At 40.6% G+C, this 23020-nt stretch overlaps 1 protein-coding gene across 11 annotated transcripts in view; it reads right to left on the bottom strand.

The window, feature by feature from the left end:
* Positions 1-1310: 1310 nt before the first annotated feature.
* Positions 1311-23020, bottom strand: part of LOC148016133 (RNA-binding (RRM/RBD/RNP motifs) family protein) — a 70214-nt gene continuing 48504 nt past the window's right edge. For 2 of the 11 annotated variants that reach the window (XM_087664097.1, XM_087664099.1), the window contains 9 exons: positions 15917-16014; positions 15496-15547; positions 15190-15260; positions 15027-15117; positions 4867-4942; positions 4719-4763; positions 3687-3759; positions 3529-3612; positions 1311-3431 (listed from right to left, as the gene is read on the bottom strand). In XM_087664097.1, coding sequence (XP_087520223.1) covers positions 2523-3431; positions 3529-3612; positions 3687-3759; positions 4719-4763; positions 4867-4942; positions 15027-15117; positions 15190-15260; positions 15496-15547; positions 15917-16014 — 1499 coding nt within the window. In that variant the 3' untranslated portion in view covers positions 1311-2522. The other 9 variants (XM_087664095.1, XM_087664096.1, XR_015688070.1 and 6 more) reach the window with 8 other exon arrangements.

The raw sequence follows: 23020 nt of genomic DNA, 5'->3' as shown, positions 1-23020 counted from the left end.
ATACTACACATTGTCCTCTACATTTCTATATCTCAAAAATGAAACTTGAATACTTCTACTTCAAGATATGACCGAATTTGTAATGTAGCCTATTTTGGCAACCTACAACAGTTTGTTCCATTTACATAGTCTTTCTTCATTGACTTATTTGGTCTTTTTCAACATGGACTTTTATTTCAACATGACTTCATCTATTTCAAGCCATTCTTGTACTCATCCTTGTATCTTGTTTTCAAATTCAGCTTTGAGGACAAAGCTATTCCAAGCCGAGATGGCTTGTCATATAGTAAAAGTGCCTAAATGCCTTAACTAATATTTAGCCTATTAGGGTTAAGTTGTAACTAGCCTAGGATCTTTTTGCCATTTTACAACATTATATATTTAAGGTCTCAACTTCCCACTATCTAAGAAGGTACATACTCTTGGCCACTATAGCTTGGAGTGCATACCATGTTGCAATCTCTCATAATTTGATTCTCAACCAACAATGGTAATATCATTTCATGCCTAGCCACATTGGCTATGGTTTCTTGGTTAAATAATCGATTTCTTTGTATTTTTTGTTTAATGGCTTCATGTATGAATTAGTTTCTTATCGGATGAAAGGATACATTTGATATAACCTCAACTATTTCCAAACATGTCTAAATTTGCAATGAAGTGGCTAGAGGAGCGATGACTCCTGAGAAAATGACACATGATGGATCATGGGGCTTATCACCTGACAAACTATGGCCTTAAAAAAGCTTTCATTGTCATATTTAAAGATTGCATGTTATGATTCGATTTGTTTATCCTCTAAAAATAGAAAGAGCTTTAGCTCATTTAGAGCCACACACACACACACACACACACACACACACACACACACACACACACACACACACACACATATATATATATATAGAGAGAGAGAGAGAGAATGTGTGCGTGTAACACATAATAGATTATGATATTAATACCGAGAAATCATCCTAAAGTAACAAATAAATAGTAACATTAGAGGGAATAAAAAATGAAGGTAATGTTTGATATTGATAACGGGTTTCATTTTCAAAAATTCCATCGCAATTCCCAAATCAAGTTGAATATTAAGACCTTCCTAGGGTAGGCCAAAAAGTATTTGCCTCATCTTAGCCACCCTCTTGTAACAAGACGTGAGGGATTTCATTGACTGCACATGTCAATGTAATATGTTTACTTTCACATAAGCCATAGAATCAGATACTCATTGTGTATCTCCAAAAAATGTGATATAAACTTCCACTTTCTCCCACTCAAAAAATAGTGCAACTTATAGAAGAAAAATAACTTATTAGATGATTAGTAGAATATTAAAGTTGTTCAAAGAACAAAAGACCTTTGACCTAGATAGGAGCATTATTCTAAATAGCTCACATGTTTTTGGCTTTATGGAAGACTCTTATTTTAATGTTGGAGGTTTTCATATGTTGAAATAATTGCCATCAATCCTCATATTCCCATCTCCACTGATCCTCTTCTTTGTCGTCTCCCTTAGTTGCTTGAGCTCCTTCCCACCCTAAGCATATCGTCTTCCATGAGTATGATATCTTCACAGGGAGCAAAGGAAGCTGGATCCTGGTAACCCAATCATAACCCCTTCACTTTATCCACAATCTTGGTGATGTGCAATATGCACATTCCACAATCCACAACCTATGTCCCAAAACCAACCGAGCAACTAGTTATTACAGCACTGTAAATGCAGTTATGACATGCTTAGATTATCTAACCTGCAAAAAACTCTCCTTGAAAACCAGCAGAATACCATCATTGATGTTGATGCCATTATGGTAAGCTTCGATTATCTAAGCTGCAAAGAACTCTCCTTGAAAACCTGCAGAATCCCGCCACACCACACAACCACCCACCCCAAACAAAATAAAAACCAAAAACAAAACCCCACCTTTCTCTTCCATCAAGGAGCATGGAGATCACGATCTTTGTATTTTTTATCATGAATAAGTTCCATAGACCTGAATCTCAATTCTCCTGAAGCCTGCAATTAGATTGAATCTTCAAGAGAAACCCAAACTTGCTTGGCTTTGGGGCATAAAGAACCGAAGTGTGTGCCTTCGCATGATTGGAGATGAGAGTATAATACTAACTACTGTTGAGCAAACTGATGAAAGGCTAAGCAGTTTGCTTGTTTTTGAAAGTGGACCCTCAAAAGGATCAGCTGTTGTGAGATACAGCTGCTTCTCTGCATTGTCTTGTTCAAAGAACTCAAAGAGCCACACATGTGATTGTATTTTGAAAGTTGGTAACAATCATTTATCCAAACTATCAAATAGAGAGAACTTTAATGATCCAGGAACTGTAACCTAATTATACATTTACTGAGAGAGAGATAAGCAGGAAAATCTCCACTGAGAAAGTAAGATTGACATGCGCTGAATCTCAGAGCTCCAGTTGTACATATTTACACTCAAACATGCTGAAGTATTGAGAGAATATATTAGAAGAGTACATTAAGAGCTGTGAGCTGCATGTTTTTGAGGTCAGCTGGTCTTAAAACTAGGATCATTCTCACAAAAAGGCTTTTCCTTGGTCAACTGCTCTCTGCTGAGGCTTCTTCTGGACCTGTGCCTTTTCCTTTCCTTCCGCATAGTTTTAACATCTTGTTCAGAATGATCATCTTCCGATAAGCTTTTGTTGACCTTAGAGGACCACCTCCTTTTATGCTGTCTATTACTGTGTGAAACTCCTTCAGCAACTGCATCTTCCTGGTAAGAATACTCATGTTCAGATGGCTCATTGTCTTCATAATCCTTGCTTCCATCCCAATTATGATTGTGTTTCCTGTCATCTTTCTTGTGGCAATCCGTTTTTCTTCCATGCTTCTCATAAGAAGCTGTCTTAAACTCTTCCTGTTCATCATCCTTGTACAAGTGTGCGCTTTCTTTAGTTTCTTTCTTTTCACTTCTATGCTCCCTTCTTTTCTCATGCTTTTTGCCATGATATGAAACATCATCTCCTTTCCGATGATATGTTTTCTTTTCACGTCTCTCAAGCTGGTCTTCTTTATCTTCCTCTTCATGTATGGCTGTGTCCTCCTCATAGGAATGATGATACTTCATTTCTTCAGACGTCTGATGAACTTTTCTCTTTTCGTGCCTCTCAAGAGCATCTTCCTCATAAACCTCCTTATGTGAACTCTTCCTAGTTGCATGTGATCTATGGCCCCATCTATCGTCCTCTTCATGCTGATACTTGTCACTTCTGTAATGATGATGGCGGTGTTCTTTATCACCCTCTTCTTTCCTTTCATGCCTTTTGTGATGCCGTTTCTTGTCTACTTCACTGTAGGTGTCACTTCCCCTTGCATGACTTTTATGCCTTCTCTCACTATCACGTTCCTCCAATGTAACTTTTTCTATTGTTTTCTCACGTTTTGTTGACCCATAAGACTGCAAAAACCAGAACTTTAGTAAACAGATCCATTCCAAACCCACCATTCCCCCTTCCCTTCTCAATCCCTCTCACAATATATACTTCAGAACTTACATGATGAGACATTTCTTCTTCATCATGTTGGCTTGACTTTCTTTTGTTGCACATATCTGATTTCCTCTTTGGTAAAGGAGGATTCTGAAAATATGTAATTTATTAGCTGCCTGTTTTAGCAATCCCCTTGGATTTACTGGAAAGAAATGTGCATGTACCTCAAAACGGGACATATACCGGCCTGGAAGAGGAATCCCAAGCTTTTCAAGTTCTTCTTGAGGGATTGGCCGCCTGTATAGTCCAATTCAGGCACCTCTCCATCTCCCTCCCTCCCTCCCTCTCTCGGATCTTGCAGGGTGACAGGAGAGCCATGAGCTCGTGTGCATAGATGGCATTATTTTATTTTTACTTTCTCATGACCAGGCATACCAAATAAGACTTTCTTTATCTCTCCTCTGTCATCATGTGCTCTTTTATCTAACATTGATTTCACATTTCCTCAGGATGGTCATATGGAGTAACCACTCTTAGTGCATGGCACCAGTCATGATGCATTTCAAAAACCTGGCCAACTCATTTGGAAGCAGATTGAAGAGGAGCACATGCAAAAGAATGCAAAATATCCTCTCAACTCATAGCCCCTGTACCATCTTTAACAAAAAATTGAGTGGCAATACAATGGGACAAGTTACAACCTGGTCAAAAAGCTCAGAGCCAAGATAACTAAGTTTAGAAGTCAAGGTTTCTTGAACTGAACAGTCAAAGTTGTAGGTCATGCTCACATAGCTAGAGAGTCAAGATATCCGCTTTGTATTGAGACTATGCTGTCAAAATTGGGGTTCTAAGACTTTTGAGCCTTGTATTTTTCACATTGTTCATCTAAAACCTCGTTTCCTTCAGACATGTCTTGTCATACAGGATAGACTTCTATTAGATGTACCAAGTCTCCGTGGAGAAAAGAAAGTTCTTACTGGATGCTATTATAACATTTCATTATAGCTCTATCTTGAGAATGTGGCTTCACTCACTTGTCTGCTTTACAGCCCTCATTAGCTTGGACTGTGGACCTGTAGGGAGGGGTAGTCTGCCCAATGTTCCATGACTACAACCTCCGCACTAACTTGGCAGAACTCTTGTAAATTTGTGTGCTCCTAGTTAGCGTCAGGATTCAATTAAAGCTTCACATCAGTATTGATGATGACCTCTTTAAATCAATCTGAAGTATGCACTTAACATTGGTATGAACTTACAATTGTATCCAAGCAAAGAGCATATTGACCGCAACTATAGGGTAACTTCCATGGCAAACATGCAATAAAGTTAGACATCTTTTACAAGCACAGCAAGAATAGTTTTTCCAGAAGATGACAATCTGAATGCATCGTTATTGCTCCTTACAGAGGTTTCCGAAATGGACGATCTCGACCACCAAAACGCAATTGTCCCGACTCTTTGCGTCCACCTAAACCACCACCTGAAAAGCCCAGCCAAGCATGTTAGTGTGTGCTGCAAGATTATGGAAAAGTTTCCAAAAAGTTTCTATTATTCAGGAGCCAAGTAAATTATTTGTTACGACTCCAAAAAAAGAAGGATCAATTCAGTTAAGGTTTGTGCTAAGAGGGAGGTGTCAGAAATTTGGTGGGCTCAAAGGAGAAAGGAGGACGAAGAAAGTGTCGTAGCATGGTCATATGCACATAGATTAGTATACATACTAAGATGAACCAATCCTTATCTGACCAAAAAATAAACAAACTATTAAAGGATATGAGAGTTATTCATTTGTCCTCTTGCAAAGCTTCATAACCAATCCACCACTAAGCAATATCTTGGCCGATTATCTTCATCATCATCTCCAACTCCCCATGACAAGGATAAGACACTCATACCACACAACACACATCACCACAAAACATAGAATATAACATTCATAATCGAAAATACAAAATAGTCTGAATGGCAACTTTCCTCAACAATGAAAGGCAACTAGAAGGGATTCCATTAATCATGAAAAAGAAGAAGAAGATACATCTCAAAACTAATCCGCCTATTTGCTAGGATGAAGATACTTCTTCTTGAACTGCATACCAAGCTTGAGGCGTTCTAGGGTTTTGCTTTCATCCACAAAATGGAGAGGTACATTTTGAAGAAATTGCAAACAGCATATCCTTTCCAACAATATAATGAATTTGGTGGGGAAGGCTTACGATTCAAAACAAAAGATGGAAGGAATAGGAGGAACAACAAGAGAAGGATCTGTAGGAGGAAAAGAGGTAGTAGGATCAGCAATAAAAGGGCATGAAGTAAAAATTGGAATATGAGGGGATAAAGCAAGGGTAAAAGATAAAATAGAAATGGAATTAGGATTGGTAGTAAGAAGATGAATATAAGAAGGAAGGCGAAAAGCATGAGAGAATATGAAATAAGATCATGAGGATAAATAGAACAGCGGAATTTAAAATTTTGAAAAAACTCCTTAGTAAACAAGGGATTATCAACAATGTGTTGCAACACTTAAGCATACAACTGTTGGATATTAGACTTATAAAAAGCATAGTTACCTGGAATGGGGAACGAAAACGGGAACGGGACCCCCTGGAACGGGGGGGACGTCCAAGGTGGGGAAATGGGAACAGGGGGAATGGCACATGTCTTAAGTGCTTCGAATATGCCTTGCATCACCCAAGTTGCCCCAAACAATGTCCCTCTAATTGCCTCAATACCCCTCAATGATCTAAATTGACTCATGTCCAATTGACTCAATTACCCCCATAGCTCCAAATTGCTATGAATTGCCCAAATTATCCCAATTTTCCCTGAAATTAGACAATATAAATGGATGATTACCTTGGAATTGAGAATAGGCTGAAATTTAATTGTGATTTGCAAGAGTTCATAATGCATCAAATTTAAACTTTGCATGGACTCTTGATTGGCTTGTGGATTGTCTTGACACTTTGAATCTTCAATGAGAGAGAGAGAGAGAGAGAGAGAGATTAGTGTGTGCACATTAGGTGATGGAGATGGCTGAACATGTGGTAGGAGTGTGATACAAGCAAAAAGAAAAAACTAGAAAAAACATAAATTTTTGGTCAACAAGCTTGGAACGGCTATACCAAATAGGGAACGGTAGGGGGAATGGCAAGGAACGGCCTTCGGAACAGCAGGGAATGTTCCCTGGCCGTTTCACCTTCTCCGAGGGTCTATGATAAAAAGTACTCTGTCGATGATGTGGACTCATGATATCATCATCCAAAGGAGGATGCCAAGCATCTCCTCTATACCATGACGTGCGCTGATGAAAATTTTGTAGACCATCCACAAGATCTAACTCCACAGAATGTACATACAATATAGCTTGCAAAACCACATTCCCCACATAAAAATTCAAATCCTCCTCATCTGGAATTTGCAAATCCCCTTTAAAATACATGAAAGATCGATCTGACTTGAGGATCAAGCATATCATCCAAGGCTTTGTCAAACACCGATTTGAGCAAATCACTCGACCAAAGATTCTGCCAATTGTCCTCTGGAGGTTGTAAATCCACATTGCTCAAAGAGATATATAAGGCCAACCTGTGCTAACGATATTCAAGCCAAAAAGAGGATGGAGGGGAAACAAGTTCACTGTAATGAGTAAAACCTTCCTACACACAATCCATACGATGATGTGACCGTTTGACTTGGGCAACAAAGACATCACACAACCTAGCTTGTTTCTCTAAATTCTCCAGCTCCTCCTTAGACAGTACAACAGAACGAATAACAGGAGTAGGAGGGGTAATAGAGAGGGTAACTATTTTAGATTGCAACTCATCAATATGCTTTTGTTGAGAAGATTCCACAGTCACTTGGGCATATTTTAATTCACCCTCACAAATACTAAGTTTCATGGCTAAAGTAAGCATATCAGCCAAAGCATTATCCTTCTCTTTAGTAATGGAGACCTTATCTGTCTCTGAGCTTGCAATTTTAACTTCCAACTCGCTAATAGTAGCTTTCCAAGAACCTATTTAAACAGTAGTTCCTTGCATTTGCTTATGTATGTCACTTAGGATAGACCTTTCTAAAGCTAAATCTTCGAGTGCCTAGTGGATACAAAGTATCACTCTTGCAACCTCCGGCAATAACCCTAGATCCCTTACAGATCTTTCATTTTCCATTACCAAAGGTGGTATAAAAACCATCAACGTCTAGTTGCCCTGTGCTAATCAAGCTCTTCTTGAGCTCAGGTACATGCCGTACATGCAGAAGTGTAAAGACGGAGCCATGCTGAAACTGTAACTGCACACTGCCAATACCTGCAATCTCACATGCATAGTTGTCCCCAAGATAGACAACAACATGTGGACCCCCTGTATAGGCGGAAAACCACTCATGATGAGGGGTGACATGAAAGGAAGCACTTGAATTAAGAATCTAGGTATGCATGTCATCATTTGTATCAAGTAAAGCACATGCACCAAAGTGTGAAGAGACAAAATGTACGTCACTCCCATTGTCACTGTCATGAGTGACTACATTCACCTCTTCAATTTTTACAAAGTAGATCACTCCCACCGTCACTGTCATGAGTGACTACATTCACCTCTTCAATTTTTACACTGCTCTTCTTAGGCTGATTGTCCTTCTTCTCTTCCTTGCTATCATCTGTCTTCTTGCCTTTTCCTTTCTCTTTCTTCCATTTGTAGTAGTCACGTTTAAAGTGACCCTTCTTGCCATAGTGATGGCATTCAATATATTTGCCACGTGATTTGTTGCGTCCCTTGCCATCATATTTGCCCTTTTGCTGTGATCTGCCCCTAGTATGCAAAACACTGGAAGACTTACTGGATGCATTGTTCTACCAATTCATCTCTTCCATAAGTAGAGCACTCTCTACATCAGCATACAAAAGGATTATATTAGAATTTCTCAAAGCAGTCCTGAATGTATCCTAACTCTCTAGTAGAGTGCAAAGCAAGAAAGTAGCTTTGAATTCCTCATCAATCATGAACTTCAAGGCAACCAACTGGCTAAAAATGGAGTTAAACTCACTCAAGTAAGTAGACATTGATGTACCCTCTTTCATACGCAAATCGATAAGCTTTTTCAGCCAATACACTTTGCTTGTAGCACTCTTCTATGCATACAATTCTTCCACTCTAGTCCATATAGCATATACAGAATCCAAACCTTCAATGTTGAAGAGTAAGGCATCAGAAATCGATAGCTCTATGGTTGAGTGTGCAAGCTCATTCAACTCATCCCAATCATCCTGATCCATGTCCACAAGCTTTGCCCCTTTGGTTTTGATCGGCTTTGCCTGCTTCTTTTGTAACAGGATATTGTAGCACTACTTTTACCAAACTGCAAAATTATGTGCGCCTTTAAGCTTCTTTATGTGCATCAGATTACTGCTGTCATTGCTGCCAGCCATGATTTTCAGCCCAAATGTGACCAAAAAACCAGCAAATGCAGGCCCAAACTGTCACCCAAGTGACCAAGGTACAAACAAGTACCAATCAGCAATAAATAACCACGCAGCACAGATTTCAGATCTGTAATTAAATTTTCAGGAGCACCAAACCATGTGCTACAGCCTTATCCAACTGATTATAGCTGTTCCAAGGGCATATGCATCACATTACATGAGAAATCCCAAAATTTCAGCTGCAATTTCTGTTGTACATGTACCCACAGGCATAAAATTTGACACGAACAATCAAAAGCCCCAAAATTTTGTGCTCAAAGCATCAAACACACATCTGCATTTCCTCTGTCATGCATAAAACAGGTTAGTTTTGCCAAAATATAGCAATTTCAGCAAAACCCCCAAATTTTACCAAGTGTTGATGTCCAAATTACGCGGAATTCAACCTACATGTACATAAAATGACCAAATGCTGCACAAATTTTGCCCAAACTGCAAAAGCCCCAAGTTGCACGGGTTCCAATGTGCATCTATGTCAAGAAATTGGGTAAATTTCAGGGCTGCTCAACTTCTTCCTCTTCTTCGGCTACCCAGTCGCCTCCATAGAGAGATAGTGACTGTTGCCCACCTCTTGCTCATTTAGAGCCCCACCCTTCCCCACCCTCGACTACTCAGGTTCGAAAGGCTACCTCTAGAAGCTCTTCGACACCCCAGATACCTTCTTCGACACGACCGACGGCACTTCCTTCGTCATCAGACATTTTAAAGTCCGTGATCCATGAGTTTTTGGATTCCCTATCTACTTCAAAGGGGGATGTTATTTCTTTGCCCTCAGAGGGGGCATCTACTTCTTCTTCGACTTCAACGGGAGCCCCTCCACCTCCCACCTCAAAGGGGGAACCTACTCTACCTAAAGTTCTTCACCCATCCTCTACTTTCTTGGGGTGGCGGTCTTCAACCAATCATCTCTTCTATTGATACCCAGGATCTTCAGGTATGACCTAGATCGGGACCTCGAAGGTTCAGCCGCGACTTGGTGACGAGGCCTTCGTATTCCTTCCAGCATGGATGCATGGAGCTAGTGGCTTCTCTCTCAAGGTTGTGTTTCGGGTTCTCCAATTCACTCTGTCTACTGGTCTTTACTATAGGCTCCCTTTCCGGTGGAAATCTTGGATCTTAGGGATCCTCTATATCTTCTTCCTCCTCTTCTCTTCTTGCCTTGGTCACTTGGTTAGCATGTAGACACCTCCCAAGATCGAGTACGGGCATATCCTTATGATTCTTGGCACCACACAAAGTCCGACATTCCTCCTATGCATTGCATGTTTTCATCATCTTTGTACTAGAGTGCTTGGGCAAGTGAACAATTTTTCCACGAGGGACACTGTCCAAGTGGCACCTGTTGCATGAGCATTCTTCAACATGTAGCATTGCATCTCTACCTCACTCTTCTCCTGTTCCCCTTTTTGGGCCTAAGAGGGGGTGTTGAGAAACCCTTCACCCTTCACCTGTAGTTTGCGTTTTGCGTTTAGAGTTTGCAGCCCCAAAAAGGGGGCGCCATCCTAGATTGACTGTGCTTATTTATAGGTCACTCTCTCATTCATTCCTCACGGCTGATTCATTCAATCCATCACCTCTTCTCTCCAGCCTCTCCACTACCCTCATACCCCTTCAGGAGGACATTGTGGTTCGTGGTTCGTGGCTGTCTTCATCATCTTCCTTGTGCTACGGCACCTGCACCCTTGTTCCCTTGCATCACATTCACTCCATGATTAAAAAATTTCATCATTCCATTCATCACAGTTTTGTCTCTCTTCTTTTCTCTTCTCCATGTTTGCCGAGTTCACTCCGTGTTCCTCCCCGCAAACCCTACTATCTCGCTAGTACGTCATCTTTTGATAGGGCGGTCCATTTATAGTACCCTTTGTCCAATGCTTTGGTCTCTTTGGAATGGGACCTTTTGCATGACAAAGAAAAGAAAAAAAAACGAGGGCAAGAGTCAAGCATGTCAATCCATTGTTGTGGGCTTAATAGGGAGTGTTAAGCTGCCAAAGATTTCGCATGCATTAATTCCATATTCGTCAACTCTTGTACAGATCCTCCACAATACAAATTTCAAGCATTAATCCAAGTCTATAACTTTGGTAAGACAATGGGCACAAAACCTTCTATAATAGAATACATAGGGTGTCATCATTTGCTTCCCTAGTTATCAATATCCATACGCCCTTAGCCTTCAGGCATCCTAGAGAACATGTGCTCATCCCGTTCAAGCAACTACATCCTCGGAGCAACACTGCTGCTACCCTAGTCCCATCAAACCTACTGCCACATCATCTCTGTGTGGTGATGAATAGAATAAGAGATAGCAACGAAGAGTAAGAGAATGTGGTCACTGCTCGACACTTGATTGATTGAAAGTACAAAGTACCACCCTTAGACTTTAGGGTTGTGTAAATGACTTAAAGTGTGTGTTCATACACAAATGTGTGTAATGTGTAGTAAGTGACCAAACTGTGTAGCATAAATACACAGATGAGAAATAATGTGACTGGAAAAAAAAAATAAAGAGTAAAAAGTGCCCCAATGTTCTACGTGTGGATCACCAACACTCTTGTGTGAGCATAGGCGTGAGTAAAACCCAATAAACCCCCCTAGAGTAATAAGTGATCAATATACAAGAATCATCCACCAAAGGAGATCAAATTTAAAGTATTGCGAAATGCTTCAAATTTATCACAAGGAAGAGCTTTGGTGAAGATGTCTGCCACATTGTTGTTGGTAGGACACTAGACAAGGCTGATATTTCCTACATGTAGCCTCTCTTTGATAAAGTAATAATGTATCTCAATGTGTTTCATACATGCATGAAACACTGAGTTCCGTGCCATTGTAATGACACTCTGACTATCAGTAAACAAGGGGTAGACTTCGTGACAGATGTAAGCTTGTGGAGCTTGTTTCAAACCATACAAAGTCTTTTTCAGCTTATATACCAAGTGTTTGGATCTTTTTAACTGCAAAACCCATGGGCTAATGAACATAAACTTCTTTTTGAAGTTCCCCGTGTAAAAATGCAGTTTTAATGTCAAGTTGGTGCCCAATCCAACCATAATGGGCAGCCAATGTAACCATACACTTGATAGTAGTCATATGAGATGTAGGACCAAATGCGTCTTCATAATCAATGCCTTTCTTTTGTGCATAGCCTTTTGCCACAAGCCTGGCCTTGTACTTATCAATGGATCCATCTACTTTTCGTTTTAGCTTATAGACCTATTTAGTACCAATGGCTTTCTTTCCAACAAGCAATGTAACTAAACCTCATGTTTGATTCCTCATGATAGAATCATATTCAGCTTGCATTGCTACCATCCAATGCACACTCTATTGTGCATCCTCAAAAGAACCAGGCTCATCATCATCAAGTGTGTTTGCTGCCATAACAAACTCCATAGCATTAGCATGATCATGCAAACATGTTTGTCTTTGAGTACGATTAGCAAGAGAAGCATCCAAATGATTGTCTTCTAGAGTCTACAAGTACCATCTAGGTATATGTCTAGCCACCTAATTATATACATGCTCTTGATGAACCTTATGTTCAACGTCTTGCTAAATATTCAGATCAGCCATAGGCTGAATTTTTACATTTTTTAATGGAGCAACTGGCTAAACATTTTGTTCATTTAATGCAGCTCCAACTATATCATCAAAAGAAATAGGCAGCAACCCTTCAAACACATCTTTTGCAGCCTGATATGTGTCATAACCAGCAAGAGATAATTCTGATTTTTCAGCAAGAATCACGTATCTACTGACAAAAACTTTCTTGGAAATAGGATCGTACAATCGGTACCCTTTGCTTTCACTACTGTACCCCACAAATATGCATTTGACAGCCTTATTGTCCAACTTTTTTCTCAGTACTTTGGGAATATGAGCATATGCAAGAGACCCAAAAGTACAAAAGAAACGTGACAAGTGCACATAACTACTTCCATCCAAAATCCATGTGACAATTTTTTAGCTTTCAGCATATATTTGGCCATCTCCACGAGTGACCGATTCTTCCTTTATACAACCCCGTTTTCCTGTGGAGTATATGCAGTAGTATATTGATTGAATATACTACAGCTAGCAGAGCAATTGGTGGAGCTGTCAAACAAGGCAGGTAGAGCTGAGCAAGTGGAACTGCTGCTAGTGGCACCAGGCACATGGTGCCATAGCTGGCAGACCTGTAGGTCACGAACATACTAGAGCTGGCGGGCAGACTGCAAGTGGTGCAGTTTGCAGGATTGGTGGGCTGGCAAGTGGACAGCGCAGTCTGCAGGACTAGCGGGCTGGAACTGAGCTGCAGGGTAGGCAAGGTGGCTGCCAAGTGGCTGAGGCTTTGATAACACTTGTTGGTGATGAACAATATGAGAGATAGCAGCAGAGAGTAAGAGAGTGTGGTCACTGCTCGACACTTGATTGATTGAAAGTGAAGTACAAAGTACAAAGTACAACCCTTAGATTTTAGGGTTGTGTAAGTGACTTAAAGTACGTTCACACAGATATGTGTGTAATTGACCAAACCGTGCAACATAAATACACAGATGAAGAATAATGTGACTGAGGGGAAAACCTCTCTTATGGAGAGTAAAAAGTGCCCTAGTGTCCTATGTGCGGATCACCAACACTAAGTGTAGGCAAGAGTAAAACCCGACAATCTCTAGGGATGTGTTTGGGGTTGCTTCTATCTCATGAGAGCTCCAAAGGAGTCAGGTGGTACTAGTTGTGAACCCTACAGTCAACACCACTGCTGCTGCTCAGATTCACTGCATCACAGACCTACCATGTCAGATGCTGCTGCTGCAATACTGCTGTCCAGCAGGTGCTGGTGTTGTCACAGCCTGCCCAGATACACCATATCACGGACATACCATGTGATCAAAACACAGCCTGACTGCTGCTGCACTGCTGTCCAAGAGGTGCTCCTGTTGTAGCTTGCCACACCAGCATCTCAGCCAGGAACAACCATGTTCTAGCTGTCTACATCTGTCTTGCAACTAGGCAGCTGATCCTACATCCTTTGGCATCAAATTTGGCTGGTTGTTTGCCTTCAGGATCCATCTGTGCACAACAATCCTGTTCATGGCATCATCAAGGACTCTGCTAGTCACCCTCGTAGTCCACACCTAGAGAAAAAAAAATAGGCGGGAAACGATATTCCAGATGTGGATGATTTTTTTACAGTTCCCTACTTGACCTTTCCCAGCAAATTTTTTATCATTCCATACTTGACATTATGATTGTAATGCTTTGAAGTTTGATATTTTATGAATTCAAAGTTAATATATTATACCAGCTTTGAGTTCCAAGTTTGAAGGTTGAAAGTTGTGTCCAATGTTTTATTTTTCTGGTTTTTTCCCATAAGATTAGGGTCACAGGCCCCAATGGCTGAACCATACTCCAATCATACTTCCATGTCCATATGCATTTGCCATATGAAAACATATGGAAAAAACTATAATTGATTGAGTGTCACACAATGCATTCATTCATTACAATTTCATTCCATTTCGTGGTCTCTTTTGGGCAAATTAGGCTATACATCTGTGAAAGCTTATTCTGCAGTATGGTAAATATATCTAGCCCATCCACCCCACTTATGTGTCCAACTTGCAATGTGCCTTACAAAAAAGGTCTAGCTAAATCTTACACAAAATACCCTCGAGTACAGCAATGATCCCTCCTATAATTCTGCATTCTGCAGACATTTACACATCTAAAACTGTTCTACCTTGAGCCCCATCTGGGTCTAAACATCAATAAATGTCTGCATTCTGCAGACATTTGTTGAGCACTGCATTCTGCAGACATTTACATCTCTAAAACTGTTGAACCTTGAGCCCATCTGGGTCTAAACATCAATGAAGAGTAAGTCATTCTTCATCATATATGTAGGCACAGACCTCTACTCTTAGGTGCAATCAGTGCAGACATCTACTCTCAAGCAGAGTGACTTGCATGATATAATTTATTAACATTGTGCAGTTCCTTTGAAGTCATAGTTTTTGACTCATTTGCAGATGTTTCATAGTAAAGCATTCATTATCATCAGTGACTAATACATAAGCATAAAAAATAATAAAACACCAACCCAATCTACGCGGAATCCATCCTGGCATTAGTAATTGCCGATTGTAATCTACCAAAACTGGACGTCCATCCATTCTGATTTGATGTGCTGCCTGTAATAATAGCTACTGTAAGGGCCCCACCTGTCTATAGCTGGAGTAAATATAACATAAAGCTTATCTCACCTCATATGCACGCCGCATTTCTTTCTCTGTCTCATACTCTACAAACGCATAGCCTTGAGATGCTCCAGTAACTATAGCAAAATTCACTTAAGGTCATGAAGTAGATAGTAAAGCCCAAGTGCCATGACACAAGTGACAGGAAAAGACATGAACGATGTTATTTACGAGCAGCACATTGTTGACATATGCAAGGTTCACTCTCGTAGTACTCAAAGCAACAGATGGAGCATGAGACGAAGATGGAATAACATTCTCATTAAGAGTGAGAAACAGAAACATAACAGCAATTTTACTGCTTTAGCTCACCAATGTCTCGCACAAGTCGAATGTTCTTTATCTTTCCAAACTTGCTCATGACCTGCATAAGTATGCAAAAAGCACAAAAGGTGATATCAACCTAGAGGCTGGCACCTCAAGAGCACCAAAAGGCAATACTACCTAGCATGCCATGGGTGGACACAAGCAATCACTTTAAACCCAATATGGACTTTATTGAGGGATTCCAGTGTTGTTATCCTACTAGCTTGAAGAATAAAGTTGCAGCAATGATAATATCGCACACCACAGTTTTTGAGCATCATGCATATCATGTGTGTATGAGGCCTTTTTTTCCATCTTTTTTTCCTTGTTTTGGGGGCCGGTCTAGTGTGGGGGTGTGGGTGGGGGACCGAGGTACACTTAACATATCATGTGCAAGACATATACTGCTATTGCGTACAATACACACCTCCTCAATTGTTGCTTCTATGGTTTCTCTTGCTAATCGCCCAACGAAAACAATACAATGAGGGTCTCCTTGAGCTTTAGGATCTCCCATGGGATCATCTGAAAAAACATGAGAAATAGAGGATATCAGCAACAAGCTTTAAACACTTGAAACGGCGTAGTCAACTAAAGCTGGAAATGATAACAATTCGAAAAGCCTAATTACAATACCACAAGTTAATATAGAGGCAGAATGAAACCAGCCTTCCTTCTTGGAGAGGGTGGTAATTCCTTGATTAAGCACTTCATTATAGCAATCAGCAAATAAATATAAATTGAAATGCACAATTTACCTTAATAATCTTGGACATTGGACACCCTGTTGGCCCCAAAACTGACGCCCCTTTCAATATTTCTTTAACTCTGATTGCTAATGAAATGAGTACAAGCTAAGATTCCACAATCTTCTTTGTTGTTCTCCACTTCATAATATTTTGTATGTATTTGTTAAGGCATAGGATCAACATGCATGAGAATGTGTTGTGTTTTTGTGTCACGGGGACATGAAACTTTAAAATGCTTTTAAGATGCTTTAATCTTGCCGATAACATTTGATTAAGTTATCAATCAAATGTACAAGGTTGTTTAGCACACATGATGCACATGGCAATTATTTCATGGTAACAAGCCAAGAACCCTGAGAATGCAGTGGGTATCGAAGGAAAAAGTTACAACAAGTTATGTCTGACAAGTACTAGGTGGTACCCAATGTCAGATTTTGACCTAGAACAATTTATTAGCCACTAATATCCGTGGTGATATTAGAGACTAGGCATTAATTAATTAATTAATTAATTAATGCCAATCTAAGGGCCAATTATTGCTCAAGGATACTTGGAAGACAAATTAGCCTAGCCAATTTAATATTGGTTAGTGAAATTAATTTTTTGAGCACTAGAATAATTATACAATTAATTTTTTAAATTAATATTCCAAAAATGAATGTAATAAGTTGGATAATGTTGCAAAATGGTTTAGAAGGCAGCCATTTGGGAGCCTCAACAAGCAAGGGACAACAAGGAGACACCTTCCAAAGACTGGCAACAGCATTGCTGATCAGATGACAGCATTTGGAGGTGCCTGACAGTAAGTGACTACATTAAATGCAGACTAGAGCAGGCAGCAAGCAAAGTTTAGGGTCTTCTCGCGAAGAAAATCAGATTTCTCTCTCCTCTTGGCTTTCTCTCACCTCCAATAATTTCTCAAAGATCTCAACATTTCTCAGCCATTTGGAGCAAATGTTAGTTATATTTGGTAGACAGCAAAATGATTTTTGTTGTAAACCTTAGATTTGTGCAAAAATTAGGGTTTGACATCCACCTTGGAATCCGTGCCAATAGGAGAGGGCCTCATACGTTGAATTCAACACTTGAAATTTATGTAATTGTCAAGAAATTCAAATGCTAGCCCATTCATTGTAAATTGGGGCAGCATAAAAATAGGATATTATGAATGCACCATAAAATAGAGGCAAAGACACAATACATTCTTAGGCATGTTGATCCTATGCCTTAACAAATACATACAAGATCTTGTGAAGTTGAATATACACCTACATGACATTAAAAATGAATATTGTGAACTAATTTGAACCTTCCAATATTTATGGAATCTTAACTATTGTTGCATATAATGCTTGAATAAATGCTTATGTTCCTTCAAATAATTCAACTAAAAAGTTGAATATTTTCTTGCCCAAATGGAGACATCAAAGGGGAACTTAAACTCTAATCTTGAAATTTCATGATTGTATAAGATATAAAAGGGGAACTTTAATCTTGAAATTTCATGACTGTATAAGATATGTGAATCAAATTAAAATTACAATCTCCTAAAAGTTGATGCTTCAATAAGGTCAAATCATGAATTGTTCCACCCTTGTGCAATCTCCTAGCAAAGGTAGTGTCACCCAATATTCCACAATCTGATTTGCTCATACCAATTGTAGTACGTGGTAGGCAGGGGCTACATTCAACTTTCTTGGGGAGCTCATGTAAACTTGTAATGCATTGGAAAAAAACCCCTTGAACACATACTAGACATGTTGAAAAACATGGTCACCGAGAGCTATTGGATGAAAAAATGAGACAATCCACTATGATTAACTAACCACAAAGCACTTTAGGCCACTCTAGTTAGCTATACAACAATGAAGAGTTGAGGCATAATTTAGTATAATAAGTATGGCATCCTTCTACTAAGCTTCACATCCATTTATAGCTTTCTGAGTTGATCTCTGTTCGTTTCTTTGATTAATGTTTTGCTTCCTTTCTTCTCATGCACTCTCTCTTTTCAACTTGATACCCAACACCTAGTGGACAAAATTACAAAGGAGACTCACAATGTGAGATTTTTGTAAATACAAGAATTTAGAAAAGGCAACCAAATTTTGGCGTGAGGTTCTTGATGTTCTAATAATGCTACCTTGAATCGTTTTTCCTATCAAACACCAAGTCAAAAGTTACTTCCATTGGGCCTTGCCATTCCTCCATGACATTTGCTTAGTTACTCCAACAGTTCTTGTATAATGGCTAATCCTTTTACACTTTGCACACATTTGTTTCATTCTATGGTCGCAAGATCTTTCATGACCAATTCTTCCCGAAATGGTTGCAAGTAACTCTTTGCCCTTTGTTCTTCATTTGTGATTCTCTAGAGTAAAATACAATCTCGTTTTGGGGTTTGAAGAAGTTTCATTGTATTTAGAGTTAAGGTTTCCCTCCTGAATCTTGATCATATCTCCACATCACCTAGCTTCTTCTCATAAGCATTGCTTAATGCAATTGTAACTTGCTCGTACTCTTGCATTCCTTGTTAATACTATTGAGAATCACAACTACAACTTTATCTTCTTCAATATATTTGACATTGAATTTCTCTATCATTTTATGTGTTTTAGAAACTTTAGTTGGAGGGCACATTAGTGCATTTCTTTTTGGGGCTTGGGCACTTTGGGCCATTTTTAGGGTTTTGCAACTTTTTGCCTATATATAGGCGGCTTGCCCTCCCACTCTCATTATCCATCATTGATCCTTCGTGATCAGGCAACCCTCCTCATTCTCTCATACCCCTGCTACCACCTAGTGCCCACACTAACACATAAAGCTACATGTTGCAGCTAACCATTGCAGCCTTGTACCTTCAGCCATTTCAATCACATTGTTCCTTCTCTCTCTTGCATTCTCTCTTTGTATCCTCTCCATGTTCACATTCCTCTTTCTGTAGCGCACTCTCACATGGTATCAAAGCCACGCATGGGAGACAGAAATCTCAACGAGGAGCACTCTGTTTGTGTAACCAGCCAGTTTAATCACCAGTTTGGGAGCTACAGCCCTGCATTTGAGAACAGGGTGGTGTTCTTTCCTGGTTGGCAATCCCATTTGTTTGCAGGACAAGTCTATCTGCTGCCTGCGTTTCAGTGCAGTCAACCTTTATTGCTTTGTGTTTGGTTGGGCAGACCATCATTGTGCACCTAGGTGGCATATATCAAGCTGGGTGACCTGATTTTTTATCTTGGGCAGCCTTAATCAGGCTGAGTGGCACCCTTTATGCAGGTTCAAACCTGTGTTTCAAGCAGGTGACCCCCCCTCCAATCTGTGTTTTTACTGCAGGGCAGTTACCAGGCTGGGTGGCTTCTTACAGACCTAGGCGACCTTCTTTACTGCACCCGAGCGGCCTTATCCAGGCTAGGCGGCACATTTCCAGGCTGGTCAGCCCCTTTTGGCAGAAAGACTTACTTTTGCTGTGTTTTCTACTGGACAGTTTCTGTCTTTACCAAGTGGCCCCTTTCTTGGCTGGGCGACAGGTCTTCTGACCTGTTTGACTGCATTTATTGCAGCCATATCTACATTTTTCAGATTTGCCCCTCTCTGCTCGGCATCGAGTCATCTCTCTCACCTCGAACACTCCTCGTCTACACTGTTGTCCATCAACTTTCTTGGCTGGGTGACACACTCTCTGACTTGTCTGACTGCATCGATTGCAACCATATCTGCATTTTGCAGATCTGCCCCTCTCTGCTTGGCATCGAGTCATCTCTCTCACCTTGAATACTCCCCATCTACACTATTGTCCATCAGTCCATTCTGATCAGCACCCCGACAAACCCCGTACAGGTGGAGGATATCCCAATTGCAGCATCTTCTTTTTTTTCTTGCGGGTATTTCTTGAAGGACATCAATGGTCAATGTGTATGCTATGGGAGATCATGTGGTTCGGGACAATTCAGACTGACCACCATCCTATCTCTCTTTCCCGTTGTATTTTTCCGGGGCTTCCAGTCCCTGATTGGCATCGATGGCATCTATTGAGTAAGCGCCAATCCTACCCCCTCTACCTACATCCGACAAGCTAGATGGGACAAACTACCCTCTATGGTCATGCTGCATGGAGTGTCTCCTCAACAATTGTGACCTTTGAGATTTTGTTACTATCCCTATATCCTAACCTACTATGGATCCTCATGATGGTGTGACTACGGATTCGGCTACTCTATGGGATCGATTGAATGCCAAAGCCCACTCTTTTCTCTTTTTTAGTTGTACAGATTCTGTGCTCATGCATGCTAGACGTATTTGCACCACTACACAGGTTTGGAGGAGATTGGCATCTCTCCCCCAAATCCAAGTACTTGGACATCGATTATCTCTTGAGTTGAAGTTACAACAGCTTTCTATCGCAAATTCCCCTTTGATGAGGGATCACATCCACAAGATGAAGGAGATTCGAGATGAGCTTGCATCCATTGGTACGAACATTTCTTCAGAGGACCTCACTATGATACTTCTCTCACATCTTCTGTCACCGACATAAGATGTTTCTACACTAGTCTTCTCACTTCTTGTAGCCGAGAGACTTACTTGGAAGGAGTTAGTCCCATTGGTGCTTGAGCAAGATGTGCGTTACAATGAGCCACCTTCTTATTGAGCCTATGCACATGGGTGTGCTTTTGCGGCTTTATCTATAGGTACTGAACAAGCAAAGAAAAAGAAAGAAAAGAGGAAGAAGTTAGAGTCATCTTCCAACTTTGATACAAATTTTGTGGAGAAGCGTAAAGGATATCCCACATGTCCTCATCATGGGAAGACCCCACACCCCGAGAAGAGGAGGAAATACCCTCACCTTTGTTTGAGAGCAAAGGGTGGATCTACATCGGGGCCTTCGTCTACCTCTACTTCGTCACTCGCCAGTACCACCATCTTTGTGTTTCTACACCTTTATCAAGTGGAGGAGCTTTCTTGGACCGTCTTGCCTTTTGAGTAGCCTTGGCTCTTTGATACTGGTGCATGGAGTCCTATAACTCCCCAAGGTGATTTGTTGCAAGATCTCCATCCATCACAGGGTATCTTCATTGCTGGTGATATGTGGTGTTGGCACCTTGCCTCTATTATCTAACCATCCCTTGAGCTTTGTTTGACAGGCCTACATGTTTCAAACTTCAGTATCCCTCTCCTCTCAATGTATCTCCTTTCTAGACTCAGATTCCATGTTATGTTCACCAAGGCGGCCATCTTTGTTAAGGATTCTTCTACAAGAGCCACTTTTATGATAGGTTAGCAGGAGACAGGGCTATCTATGCTCCATTCCCCTTCCATTGTGTGGGGCCCTCTGAAGCAGCTTTTTATTGCCACACTCGTCTCCGATTGTGATAGGTTAGCAAGAGACGAGGCTATCTATGCTCCATTCCCCTTCCATTGTGTGGGGCCCTCTGAAGCAGCTTTTTATTGCCACACTCATCTCTGACTGGGCACCCTCTATCCCACAGGTTCCATCCCATCCCCCACCATCTCCTTTGATGGTTCCCTCGTACCTCCCATCCCTTTCACAAGGGGACAATATCGATGATGCGGCTATGGATTCCTTGAGCCTTTGTGTTTCAAAGGATACTTTCCAGGATCATGGAGTTTCCTCAGGGTTTCCACCCTACCTTGGGCCTTTCTTTTATGCGGCAACCTCTTTTCTTCACAATCAAGCCACTATCCCCTGCCGCTTGGCCCTCAGTCCCTATTGTTTCTATGCAACTTATGGCACCTTCAATAGTTCCTTACTATTGTCTCAGAGTTGGGTTAGAGGCTTGGCTTGCCTAGAGTTTTCAAGAGTGATCTATTTGAGGTCTCTCCGTTTCCATTGCCCTTTGGTGGAATATCATTTGATCAGATTTTTCTATGGAGAGGAGGTCTTGCTCCTTAGCTAGCTTTCTTCATCGACAGACTTCATTGGCATTGGCAATCTTCTTGCCACCCTTACTCTCACATCTCCTTTGGCCTTCCACCACATCCAAGATCCGAGAGGAGATACTAGCAGTTATGCATGTCTTGTGTAGTCATCTCCCCCCTGTGAGCCTCATCAATCTAAGTCAGATGAGGACATTAGGAGCTCTAACATTGTATTTGTCTATCATTTTATATGTTTTACACACTTTAGATGGAGAGAACGTTGTGCATTTCTTTTTGGGTACTTTTGGTGCATTTTTAGGGTTTTGACCCTATTTAGAGTTTTGCCACTTTTGGTCTATATATAGGCGGCCTACCCTCCCACTCTCATTATCCATCATTGATCCTTCGTAATCAACCGACTCTCCTCATTCTCTCATCCCCCAACTACCATCTCGCACGCACACTGATGCATAGAGCTATGTGCCGGGATTGACCATGTTGTACAACACCTTCAATCATTGAAGTCACATTGTTTCTTCTGTCCCCTACATTCTCTCTGTCTCCTTCTCTCCGTGTTCACTTTCCTCTTTCTGTTGCACTCTCTCACAAAAACTTTGTTTCTATGAACAAGCCTTCTTACTAAACAACCACACCATTTGATAGCCTTTATGTACAAGAATAAGTCTTCAACATTTATTTGATTGTGAAGTATTAAAATGAGGAAAGAGACCAATCAAAGATCAATTATAGGGTTAAAACTTGTCGTCTTATCTTTGACAAGCATCATAGCTATTTCTCTTCCATTGATTGTGCATCTGATGCTAACACTAGTGGATGGAATGTCTTTGCCACATCGCAATGCAGCTGTAATCAGTAATTCAGTAGCCATTAGCATTAGAGTGGAGAGGCAA

Source organism: Lygodium microphyllum, chromosome 23, assembly GCF_053477565.2.
Source record: "Lygodium microphyllum isolate KBCC chromosome 23, Lygodium_microphyllum_v1.1.10, whole genome shotgun sequence".
Taxonomy (NCBI): Eukaryota; Viridiplantae; Streptophyta; class Polypodiopsida; order Schizaeales; family Lygodiaceae; genus Lygodium; species Lygodium microphyllum.
Note: the sequence above shows the minus strand (reverse complement) of the source record. Positions and strands in the feature narration are given on the sequence as shown.